Genomic DNA, 13,360 nt, shown 5'->3' with positions numbered 1-13,360 from the left:
AGGATGTCGACTTTTTTAAAATAACTGCTGGAGATGCATTGATGCATTGCAGCACTGGTGTGAATTAAAGCAGAGTCGTGTCAGGGCAGGGTCCAGGCAGGTTTAAGAAATCTGAAAAGCATGAAAATGTATTTAATACATTTATTAATAGGTCGGTTTAATATTAGCGGTGTTATATGTGTGCTTACACTATTTAGTTAAAAATATGTTTAAATTAAAAGAAAAAAGAAGGTTAAATGTTTTTATGAATTAGACTTTCAATATTGAGCAGATACTGACAAATCGCTGTATCTGTATAATGAGACAAGAATTGGTTTCTTATTTTCTTTTTCTTTTTATGCGTGCGTGTGTGTGATCGCTTCACTCGCACTCACCTCCCCAAAGCTCTCCGGGTGTCATCATTACATTGCCATCTCCCTCGGGCCTTAAGCCACGTTTGCCTGGACCGCTGTAACCGTTTATTGACCACCGTGACATCAAGTTAACCCTATCACCAAAAACGCCCGGATCCGTCCGAGTGATCTCGCTCCCTCTGGTCCTAAACAGAGAACCATATCAAGCTAAGCTCCAATTAAAATAAAAACAGCAAAAGAACGATAGAATGATTAAATCGTTAGTCTCGCCGCGGGAAGTGGTATTTCGTTTTCCCTTTCAATTAGAGGTTGATTGGGCTTTTCAGGGGAGGTCAGCTGTGAAATCTGGATTATATATGCGCGGACTCGAAGACACAGACCGCTTTCCCCTCTCGTGTATTTTTTTTTTTAACAAACGGAATACCTGACTGGATGTTAAATAAGAGGCGTTAACAGACCCACAACATATCCACTAAAAATGACAGTTTACGTGTAGTATTTCTTTTCATCTATAGCTGCACGCGGGCGCGTGGCCAGGACTCATTCACCATCACCAGCAGACGGCGATAATGGCTCTTTGCCCCGGCAATTTCACGTCATTATACGACTATCCATCCTCTTGGGCTTCGTCTCTCAGACCAAGAGTTTTCTTTTAACCAAATCTCTTTCAAATAGTTTTCAGCTATAAATGCGCTTAATTTCTCTATCTGACACCTGCTATTACTTCAAACCTTAATTACATACCTGGAAGGAGGAGGGGTGGGGGTGAGGGGGCACAGGCGAGGGAGAGAGAGAGAGATGGTTTAAAATTTGATATCTGATGCGCTTGCTCAGCATCAAGTCGTCTGAGACTAGTCTGGGGGCAGAGTGTATTGCAAATCCTGTGCATAAATATAGTGAGGCCCAGGCTTCTAGTGCGCGTTGCGAATGTGAGTATAACTTGTTAAATAGGAGAGGAAGTGTCTTTTCAATGTCAAATCTGGGAAGAAAGTTAAAGGTAAAAAAGAATTTTACCCACACGTTTATGCTTCCTAATTTATAAGCTGTCTGATTTCTTCCTTCTTTAAAAAAAAAAATCAGCAGCCATAGTCTAACCTATTTTTTTTTAAATATAAATAAATTGAGATGTTTGACTCATCCTAATCACAGACTGCACCCACTGTTTGGCCGCTACATCAGTGCTAACAAATCTTCGTTATTTTTGTGGATGAAGTCTCCGAGAGCGTGTTTGGAAATTTCAAATGCCTCGTGCTATTTGTGGGATTGACCCTCCTTTCTCCCTCCTCATTCTCCTCCTCCTCCTCCTCCGGTGTGTTCTTCCTCTATGGTCCTCTAGTCACCTGACCAAACGCCATGCAAATCATTCCGCTGCTAGAGCCTCATTGGCCGCTTGTGGCTCATTTAACCGCTGTCAGTGCTCATCATATGGCCGCCGCTTTAACCAACTTCTCAACTCCGACAGGAAAAGTGGCTCAAATGCGCATTCTATCACAGTGGATGTGAACCAGCCAAGGCGAAAACAGGGCGAACTGCTGGTTGGAGAACATTTTATATGCCTTTTCGGATTAATTTTCATCACGTGTTTATTTCAATTTGGGGTAGAATATTAATTTTGTAGCCCAGTCATCTCGAGCGCACCCGTACCTGTGTGCGCCTGACCTGTTGTGAAAGTGACTTGTTTTTTCTCTGTTGGTGGCGAAGTTTAAAAACCAGGTGAATGTATAGCATGATGATGGAAACTGACCTTCATTCCCCCGGCCCCCAAACGAACACGACGACGGGGCAAACGGGGCCGAATAGCGGGTCGAAAGCGAATCAGGAGCGGGTGAAGAGACCTATGAACGCGTTCATGGTGTGGTCCCGTGGGCAGCGGAGAAAGATGGCGCAGGAGAACCCCAAAATGCACAACTCTGAAATTAGCAAGCGGCTGGGCGCCGAGTGGAAGCTGATGTCCGAGGCTGAAAAGCGTCCATTCATCGACGAGGCTAAACGGTTGCGAGCCATGCACATGAAGGAGCATCCGGATTACAAGTACCGACCAAGACGGAAGACCAAGACATTGCTGAAAAAGGACAAATATTCCCTTGCTGGTGGACTTCTTTCTGGGCCGAGCGGTGGCGGTGGAGTTGGTTTAGGGGTTGGCATGGGTTCATCCGGGGTCGGGCAGAGGTTGGAGAGCCCCGGTGGTCACGGAGGTTCCGCCAGCTCCGGCTACGCGCACATGAACGGCTGGGCGAACGGTGCGTACTCGGGGCAGGTGGCTGCTGCCGCGGCGGCCGCAGCGATGATGCAGGAGGCTCAGCTAGCCTACAGCCAGCACCCGGGGAGCGGAGCGCACCACCACCACCACTCACACCACCATCATTCACACAACCCCCAGCCCATGCACCGCTATGACATGACAGCCCTGCAGTACAGCCCCATCTCGAACTCTCAGAGCTACATGAACGCTTCCCCATCCGGCTACGGCGGGATCACCTACACGCAGCATCAGAGCTCCGGCGTCTCTTCCTCAGCTGCCATGGGGACATTAGGGTCGCTGGTGAAGTCGGAGCCGAGTGTAAGCCCTCCCGTCAGCAGCACACACTCACGGGGTCCTTGCCCCGGAGACTTGAGAGAGATGATAAGCATGTATTTACCTACCGGAGAGCCGGGGGACCCCTCAATGCAAACTAGACTCCATGCCTTGCCGCAGCATTACCAGAGCGCCACGGCTGGAGTGAACGGGACCGTCCCGCTAACACACATTTAGAACTCATAGAATAATTGAAAACTGCAAACGAACCATAACCAAATATTTACCTCTTTTCTAAAATAACCCCGGTCCTGAGAACTACCTGCATTTTGTACAGAATGTTTATGATATTGTAAATGAAGGGTAAATAGCATATTCATCTCGGCTTTTTTTGGAATAGCCACCAGTGGAATTATATAACAAATATGATGCTGAGATATTGGTTATTGTGCTATCATTTATTTATTTTTTGTCCTTTATTTCACAGTCTTAGTTGAGGGTTACGCCAGGTTTTCACATTGGGGAGATTTGCTTCAATTGTCTCATCATTTTTGGGGGTCGGGGGTGGGGAGGGGGGAGTTTATTGTAAGTTATTTGAAAATGAGATAAGTGTCATAATCATAAGAAAGTGCTTTAAAAGATATGGGAAAATCAGCTTCTTTAAACATTTGTGTTCATTTGCAGAAGCCTGTGTCATAATTCTTGGAAATCATCTCTTTTTATTGTAACACTCTAATTCTTGTAAATTGTGAATAATTTTAATATTTGAAAGGATGACGGGCAACCGCTGTTGTAATTTAAGTGCTTTTCCGCAAGCGAAAAGCTCTGATATTGCAATGAAGAATAATTGAATAAATTTCACAAGATGTTGCTTTGATTCTTAAGAGAACGTCTTAGATTGATTATTTTTCACAGTGGTCTTACAGAAGTGTTTTGTTTTGTTTTAGGTAACAAGAATCAGAAGTCTTCACGAAAAACAAAAAACAAAATCTTCTATTTAAATTTTGACGCTGGTGGACAGATCCCTCGAGCTTTTAAATGGTCCAATTGTTTGTGCGTAATTACGCGTAAAAGCTACAGCCTGTAGGGCTGTGAGGGAACCATTTCACTAACAGGATGCTGTTTTAGAAGCTGAAGTTTCATGTTTAGAAACGTGTCCATAAATTGTTTTTAAAAAGTTTGCTTTTCTCTATTTCAGTAGCACGCAGGCTCCAATACTATGAAAACATTTTTTTAAATATTCAATGCAGGCCCAGATTGTGGCCCGCGTTCTCCTTTAATATGAATATAAAAGGACAAGCTTGATTTTGAATATTTTGAAAACTTATGATGACATAACGCACAAGAAGAACATTTAGCATGACAGCCACCTGTTAGTGTTATGAACGAAGCCTTCTCGTTTATGAATAGAAATTTGATTATATTTGTAATAAGCACATGTCATTTTCCCCTTTCAAAACCGTATGAGATGTGAATCCTTTAATCCTTTATTAGCAAGAGCAGCTTAAATCTTTTTTAAAAATATATATATTTCTAAATGAAACTAGTTCATTATCTATTCTACTATTATATTAATCAGTGTGTCTAATTGCAGTTTTTTTTACGGAAACTTGCGCCAGAATTTCATTTCTTTTCCGATGAAAGCAGATTTTTTTTTAGTATAAACTGCTCTTAAAAACTGAACAACTTCTCCACTGTGTATTTCATTTGTTAAAGGAAAATATTAAGCTATTTCTTTTTTTATTTAATCACTTTTAACATGTGTTTGATCTCCTGAGATGCATTTTTTTAAAATTCCAATTTTACAGCTTCTGTTCTGAACACACTATATAAAAAAGAATAAGGCAGGGATAGCAAAGAACAGCTATCTAAAAATGTCTTAAAGAAAGAAAAAGATTTTAAAGATAAAATTATTTGTTTCTTTAAATAAGGGGATAAAAATCGAAGTCTGGGTTGTCAGTAATCTTTCACCCGAACTGCACCATCAGTTCATCTTGCATTCACTTCTCTTATTAGCTTTATTTTTATTGTGATGTCAGATAATATATGTGAATTATTAGATTATATATATTGATTTCTACGTTATAAGCTAGAATGCGACAGAGGGTAAAAAGAAAAAAAGGGTGGGATTCACAAGAATCCTCATTTCTTTAGCTGCATTTTCATCAGCTTGCTAATCAAAGAACCGGCACTTAAAGAGGCTTGATCACTCGTCTAACAAATAAATGCAATCTATGTTACTTGGCTTTTATTCTAATTATTTACTCCCATAATGTGAGAAGCAGCAAGGTGGTGGGGGACTTGTTTGCTCCTTTTGCTCTCGAGCAAAATAGCAGGAAAGTGAAAGGGGGTGTGGGCAAAGTGCGTGAGGCACAAACTGGGATTCGAACAATAATTTCATGTTCGATAAAAACCACTGAAACTTGAGAGTGAACCAACGACCCGTGATTGTAATTAAAGGAGAAAAATCTCTGTTTAGATGAAAAACAGACGCACAAACCTGACAGTGTCCAAACTGTTGCTCGGACTGAATTTTGACTTCCACTCGTCACAGCTCTAAAGACAAGTAGCTTGTTGAGTTGGTGATGACTCATCAGAATTTCACAGATGTAGTGTTTTGATTTTGGACCGGTTTTGGTACCTTTGACAAAAACACCTGCATTTTGAATAAGATGCCCGCGTCATTTTCATAATTATCATTAATCTAAAGGAAATATATGTATATATTAGGCTGAAGACAGGCCACAGATGTTTTTGAGATTTTCCGTTTTTATCGCCTGTAGGCCTCATATGATACCCTAATAGTCATACACATGCAAATGAGGGGAATTTATGCCTGCTTAGGCATAAAAAAAATCAATTAATCTCAAATACATAGTTAAAGGGCCTATTTCACACTGATGAAGACTTGCATGGTATGTCAATTAAACCTGTTAGGCCTCATAGTAAAGCGTATAACGTCTGGCTGCGCATTAATCTTTTAGGGGGCAAAAAATCAGAGGAACAATGTCTGGAAATTAGTTGAAATTCCAAAACCCGAAAGCAATTGCATCTATGGAGACATCTCCGCAATACAGCGTGCACCGTATGGCAGGGGATGGCCTCCTCGTGTGTTTTTGCATCTGTTTCTATCTTATCTGTTGATGTGAAGAGATGCGGATTAACACTGAAAGCCCGGAGAGGCGGAGCGCGTCACGGCGCATCGCCAGGCTAAAAAGAGGAGCGTTCTGGCAAATTTAACCCGAATAAATTACACCTTGAGGTGGAAGAGGGGGTAAGTGTAGGGTGCAAAGTATACAGGCTATGTGGCGCTTGCTGCTGCTACTGCTGCGTGCGCTCGCGCGCGCGTGTGGGAGAAAGAGTATATGTGTGTTTGTGTGAGTGCGCGCACGTACAGCTGGCTGGCCAATAAATCTCTCCACCGTGCGATACCCTTATCTTGTAGCCACCGATATATTCCGTGCTAGGAGGCCATCAGCTCCAGCGCACACTCGGTTGTTCGTAAAGCCCCGATCCCTTGCACTCCCTGTCCTAAATGGGGATAATTAGCGTCACTTTATCACGCCTCTGCATATTTTCTCTGCGTCTCCCCCCTTCCCTAAAAAAAATTACCAAGCAGCCTGCTCTCGTCGCCCGCTCTGTCACAGAAGATTATGGAGACAGATTGCACAGAGCGAATGTGCCGGGCGAGATTAGCGCGGAATAGAGAAAGCAACTGGGCCAATGAATTCCTCGGAAGGGCCTTATCGTGCAATTACACGTTGACATGTTTAACAATCTTGCTGCCTCTTAATCCTGCAGTGCTGCTCTATCTACCCACAGCTACCACGCTATATGCCGGCACACAGACCTAATGCACCGAAACGCGGCACAAATGTACTAAAAGTTATGAGAAATTGCTTTATTTTGAAACTTTGTTCACAACATCCACCAAACGCATTTTTTTTATTTGCTTTTTTTTTCCAGATTTCACCGTTGCTGGAATAGCATCTGCACTGGAACTTTTTTTTTAAGAGGTGAGATATTAAAATACATCTTCTTCATTTATTGTTACCCCAAATCATTGCTTTACTGTAACAGCTTCACAAAGTGACAATAATGATGATGATAATAATAATAATAATAATTACAATAACAATAACAAAAAAGGGGGGGGGGGCGCCATGTGCATCCGGAGTGGCGACGCAGAAAGTGTCCGTCTTGTCTGGAGCTAAATGTAGACTTTTCCATGTGTCTATCCAACACACACAATCACCACCACCACATCCCGACCCCTCCCCGTCCCTCCTGCCTGGCGGTATATCGGGGCCTGTGTGGGAGTGATTGTGGAGCGCCACTGTAGGAATTTGGCAGGGTCCGCGGTTTGGAGAGCCGCCCCACGCTGTGTCCCATTCAGCGGCCAGCGCGCTGTGAGGTTGGGAAGTTTCAGTCAGCCGTACAACTCAATGGCCCCCACAAAGGCGATTACAAGCCCCAGCGCATTCCTGTAGGGACCTGGGAGCGGCGCAGGTGCGAGGGGGACCGGGGTAACCCGTCAGAGGACAGATAAAAACGGGACAGTGCTGGGGACCACACAAAACCTGCCACTCCACAGGAACCGGGGATTTTGGGGGGAGGAAGGAGGAGAAAGGGAAGAATAAGTCTGTAGAAGATGCAAGTTAAGGGGGTGGGGTGCAGCATACTGAGTGGTCTCACTGTCCATCACTGAATGAAAGTGTTTAAGGATTCCTAGTCAAGATGGTAGCCTGGATTTTTACAAAAGTCACAAGTCTGCAGTCTCCCTTTACCAATCTGGACTTATCCCTTCTCGTTTAATAAAAATAGTCTAACACGGAGTGACATTTATGAAACTACTGCAAATTTTAAGTTAAAATCTTCAAAGCTTATTCGACCCTCCCATCTGGGCTACACCGTTACCTCTTCTGCGTATTCTTTTTTTAATTTTTTTTATTTTACATCTTCACCAATGCCATCTGAAAAAAGTTTCATGAATCCAACTTTGAAAGAATGTTACAAAATGTTACAAAAGACACAATCTCAGCCTCCTCCAGCCTTGCCTGTGGAAAAAAAACTCTTGAAATGTCTTGTGTTAAAAATTTCTTTAATCACACCAATACATTTGATCACTTTCTACAAAAAATAATGTCTTAATGACTTACATTTTTGTCAACAGTTTCTGTCACCACGACAGCAGCAGACCAAACTGTCAACCAGTGAATTTCATTTTCCTATTGTTCACCATATCAACATTTCAATATTGATATTGCGTTTCCATCATGTTCCACTGTGGCCACAGTATAGGTGGCTAGCATGATTTAGTCAAGACTGGCAAAGATTCATAGCAATGGGTAAAAGATACCAACATATACAGTTAGTAGGAGATGTGTAATTAACAACAGTTTCCCATAATAGAGTTAAATGATTTATAGATTCTGTGTGTCAAAGGCTTTTATATTAAAGACCAAACCAGCCACCCCATCATCCTACCTGAGACTTATCTGCCATGTAGAAATTTGATACTTCGTGCACTGGAAAAAAAATCCTAATGGCAGAAATTCAGGAGCAAACTGTATTAAAGTCGTTAGGAATAAGTTTAAATCCAAGGACACAGGCAGTTGCTGTATTTAATTTAGGTTGCACAGGTACTGGCCCTTTATTTTAGCAGCAGAACTAACATAACACCTGCTTTTTCCATCTGTTTCTGTTAAATTCAGAGTTGGTACATGGCATGCAGGTGGGAGACTTGCAAACAAGTGGGCATTACATCTAAATGAAGCGAAGCTATTCACTGATATTTTTGGTAGAAAGCGGGTTTCTCAGCAGGTTCTTTAAACAGGGGCAAGCAAAATAGGAAGTCCAAAATAAGAAATGCAAGACACATAAAAAAAACATTCCTACTGTGTAAAATTTAAATATGCATTGCAGAAGTACGGTAGAGCAGTCAGTACTTGTGAAAAACCGCCTTGGGTTACTTAAATAATATAATAAACGACCTGTCCTGTTGCCCTCTGATGGCAGCAGGGAATTATCATCAATGATAAACATACAGCTTCTGGTTTGAGAACTGTCATCATTCACAATGATCTACTGTGTTTACCTTTAATTAAACAAACTTGGAAATGAGACCAGGCTGAAGCTTCAAACACATCATACTGTTGGATTAATATTCAGTAACCTGCCAGTTTGTGAAGGGGGACTCAGAGATCATTAATCCTGTGCATCATAACCCTTTTTTCAACTTTTCTGGCAAAAGCAGTGTTTCATGCTTTATTATTAAATACAATTTTAATCACGCTAAAATATGATGCAGAATTATTTCTAGAAATATTGGATTGATGTCATGTTACTAATACCTGCAACAAATTCAAAACTACATACAGTATACTGACTGTTCTGTATATTTATGGATTACTGTGTTGCAAAGAATAAGTGTCAACATACTTAAATAACATGACATGACTGAGCTTTCACCTTTTCCACAAACACTTTGACTGTAGATTTGTTGTGCCATGCTTTCAGGGCTCGAAGTTCTCCACCGTGCACACAGCACTTAAAAGGAAGCACAATGTGGCAAGCCACTCTGACTGGCACAACTTTTTTAGTGGTAGGAGTGAAGTAATGTGATTGGTTTAGAGTTTAAAAATTAATTATCCTATCTTTTATGTTAGATTTCAGCGTTGGGGTAAATGCATATGTTCACAAGCACCTGTGCATGCAGTGCTCTGATAATTAATCAAATAACTGCCGAACGATCATAAAGTGGCACAAAAGTCAGGCCCAAACAAAATCTGCCAGACAACAGACAACTTCTAAGTAAACCCCCTAGGTTGAAGCTATATTAGGACAAAAATAAAGACAAAAGAAAAACTTGTATAACCTTTACAGGCATTCATCAGATTGTCCTTTCAGGAGGCATTTTATCCTTTCGACTTTGCTTAAAAAGTCAGATACAGTCAATAAATTCCCATCTTCTTGAAGAATATAGTGTTCATATAATTTTTTTAAACTCTTTTAAAGAAGTGTCAATTCAACTGTATGGTCATTTTTAATCATTCAGACTGTGTCTCTGTTAAATTAAATTGCATTATACAGAGCGATATTTCTTTCATTTTTTCTCACCTCACAGATGTGACTTTGAGACTTTTACCACAACTAAAATAGATAAAAGTAAGAGCTGGCTTACTCTACAGTCTCCCTGACTGTTTGATTCTTACCCTGTCAGAGTTGTTTAGTGATTACAGCAGCATAAGGAGATGTAAGCAATTACTTTGGCGAGCACAGTGACAGGTCCTCCAGCTTAACCCCTTTGAACACAACCCATTAGAGCGCAATATGGTTCATCTGTTTTCTGCCTATGTTTGCAAAGGCCGAGACACAAAACAACTTAGTTAGGATTATGGTAATGCAGAGGACCTTGTTCATCAAGCTTATTATATTAAACATGTTAAGATTAAGGAACATAGTTAAAAAAAACAAGAGCATTTTGAAATAAAAAAGTGTTTTGTTGACCCTTCCACTAACCCTGACCTCCACCCTATGTGGACTTTGCAGTTCAATAACAACAATATCTTTTTTCCTCATTAGTTCGTGTTTTCTAGCACTTTGGTTAGGTTTAGATAATAAAACAACTTGTTTGGGTTTAAGAAAATATCATTTGTATTAAAGTACAGCCCTTTAAGAATTTAAGCCCAACTTTACCCATTTGCCGTATTGGTCCTGTCATACTTACTATGACCGTGGAAGGAAATTATTTCTCTTGGAGACTTCCTTGTTACCTGACATAAATCCATAATCCATCAATGGGTGAACAGATGTAGAGGGAAGTTTTTAAGGCTCTGAAATGAAGAAATTGTTCCTTAACATGAATAAAATCAGCTATTTGCTGCTAAAAATAAATAATCTTGTTCTTTAAAGGAAAACCCCCCCCAGATATTTTAAAAGTTAATCTCATTTTCTCAGGCAAAAGCATTGTGTTGCTTTACTCAAATAAGAAAATACCTCAGTACCTATTTGTTCCAAACACAACAACAAGGAAAGGCCACATGATAAGTTTTAAGTGTCCTCTGAAATACTCCTGTTTGCGCTCTTGAAGGAAGAATCGTTTACTGTTAGATTTTTTCCCCCTCTCTCAGCAGAAGTGCTTCCACAAAGAGTTTCTTTCATGGACTCTTCAAGACAAGCAAACTTAGTGTTGTTTGGCAGCAACAGTCAGACTATTACATGTGCTCCAGAGAGAAAAGGGGATTTTAGAATAAATGTTAATAAAAGCACGGTAAGTGGCTTCCTGTCCCTCACTAAATATATGCAATAACCTTGAGTCTTTTTGGGGGGTGGGGGAATAAACTAAGAGAGCATTTGGAAACTATAAAACTCTCGAAAGCATTTTGACTCTAATAAGTTCTTTTTAATACAAAAGTAATGGTACTTTTGAGTACAATAATATTGTTTTCTTTCTAGCCTACTTATTATCTTGTTTTTTCTTCTCTCCCATTTGAACACCTTTTTTTCTTTTTAAACAGAACCTTATAATTTCAGGAGGTTGATTGAAGTCTTATTTAAAAATAAAAGCATGTACATGCAGAAGCACTGCTTCTTCTTTCCCAGCTGGTCCCCACAAAGCAATGAGACAAACTTTGAAGCTTTGGACACACATAGAGATGCTCTATGCTCAATGCTCTTTACATAGTAGACGATGTCAGGTGGTGTTCAGACACCGTCTAACAAAAGCAGTGAGGTGAAATTTTGAGAAAAAATTCATGTTCTCCGTAGTCTTTTTGTTGCTTTCTGCTGACTTTTCCTCTAGTGCACCAGCAGGTCAGAGACTTTAGCTGTCCAATAACATATTTTCATCTGCAAAACAAAATGCCATGATGCATGGTTCTCAGACAATGTATGCTATATAGACAAAAGTATTGTGCCACATCTCTGTTCCGGTGTTTTTAGTTCCATTGCCATAGGAATATAAAATCGAGCCCCTTGCCATGCAGTCAACCTTTACAAACATTTGTGGAAAAAATGGGTCATTTTAAAGTGCTCACTGAATTCAAGCTTGGTGCTGTAAATGAATGCCGCCATTGCGACAAGTCAGTTTGTGAAATTTCTTCCCTCCTAGATACTCCACAATCAACTGTAAGTGGTATTATGGCAAAGTGGAAGCATTTAGAAACCACAGCAACTCAGCCATGAAGTGGCAGACCACAGAGCGGAGTTGCTGAGTGCTAAGGGTATAGTGCATAAAAATCACCAGTGCTCTACTGACTCGATAACTGCAGCGCTCCAACCCTCCTCTGACATTAACATCAGCACAAAAACTGTGCACAGGGAGCTTTGTGACATGGGTTTCCATGGCTTAGTAGTTGCTGTAGGTATAATCTGTAGGTTGCCCATGTAGTCCAGTGTATCTTGAGGACTTTGTTGATGTACTGAGTTTTCCTTCAGTGAGGCTGATAAGTCATGTGGCTCATATGCAATATTTCCCATCAAATAAATCAAATAATCCCCTCCCTTTTCATCATGTGCCATTAACAGACCAAATTATGTATTTAACGCTAAATAACGGCATTCCCATCAGCCTCAGCTGAAACTGTGATTCTGAAGTCAGTGAGTATTACCACCGCTTACATTATGCCACATTCATGCGTTGTCACTAAAAGTTTCTGGGTGCCTGTGAACATCCAGGCTTGAATTATAACAGGGAAAGTTCCGCTGTTTAACTTTAATATGATCCTTTAAATCATGCAAATAAGGTTGCCGCACATCAAAACTTTGTCATATTTCTTCACTTCACAGTATTTTATTATTCGCACAGCTTTCTTGAAGATGTCAAAACTCACAAGTTGCTATTAAGGAAATCTTTTTTTTTTCCCTTCCCACATGACCTCAGTGCAGCATAGATATGTTAGCGCCGCGAGCATCTTACAATGCTATTGTTTCCATTTCGGTAAAACCCTTGCGTTGCCAAAGTGAAGCTAAAGATGCTTGCTCTTATAAATGTTACAACTAGCTCGGTGTTTCACAAACTCTCAGTGACTCTCACCGCCTCGACAAATGTGCAGCAGGCGATAATTCTCAAAGCAGTAGAAAGGGGTTAATGAGGGGTCAAAGAGTTCAGATAAGAAACAGCAGTTTTATGATGCTCACTGCAACCTGCAGCGCACTGATAGCCGTTTGAACCGGCTGCCCTTTGAACTCTGCTGGGTCAAGTGATCAAAACACTGGGTCGTTTAGATAGGTCAGATTGGAACAAGTGAAGGATGTGTATGTCACCGGAAAATGTCAGAGAGGTACAGATAAATTGCTCTTAATGGTTATAACCCTATTCAATTTGTTTCCGCAGCCATTAGATTGTTGTCACCTATCAGACTGTTTAAGGTGTGGGATAAATTTGATTAATTTCTCTGCAAGTATATATTCTATGCATTTAACCATTCATCAGATTAGACAATGTACATGTACTCTATGTGTTTCTGTCTGCTTATAATATATATATATA

At 40.7% G+C, this 13,360-nt stretch overlaps 1 protein-coding gene across 2 annotated transcripts in view; it reads left to right on the top strand.

The window, feature by feature from the left end:
* The first annotated feature begins 1,688 nt into the window (after positions 1 to 1,688).
* sox1a (SRY-box transcription factor 1a) overlaps positions 1,689 to 13,360 on the top strand; it is a 12,706-nt gene continuing 1,034 nt past the window's right edge. Inside the window, exons 1-2 of one of the 2 annotated variants that reach the window (XM_005733882.1) lie at positions 1,690 to 2,913; positions 6,835 to 6,884. In XM_005733882.1, coding sequence (XP_005733939.1) covers positions 2,071 to 2,913; positions 6,835 to 6,855 — 864 coding nt within the window. In that variant the 5' untranslated portion in view covers positions 1,690 to 2,070 and the 3' untranslated portion in view covers positions 6,856 to 6,884. Of the gene's footprint in view, positions 3,265 to 6,834; positions 6,885 to 13,360 lie in introns of those variants that run through there. The other variant, XM_005733881.2, reaches the window with a different exon arrangement.

The sequence above is a fragment of the Pundamilia nyererei genome, unplaced genomic scaffold (genome assembly GCF_000239375.1).
Source record: "Pundamilia nyererei isolate P.nyererei 1_Seehausen unplaced genomic scaffold, PunNye1.0 scaffold00055, whole genome shotgun sequence".
In the NCBI taxonomy this organism is placed as follows: domain Eukaryota; kingdom Metazoa; phylum Chordata; class Actinopteri; order Cichliformes; family Cichlidae; genus Pundamilia; species Pundamilia nyererei.
Note: the sequence above shows the minus strand (reverse complement) of the source record. Positions and strands in the feature narration are given on the sequence as shown.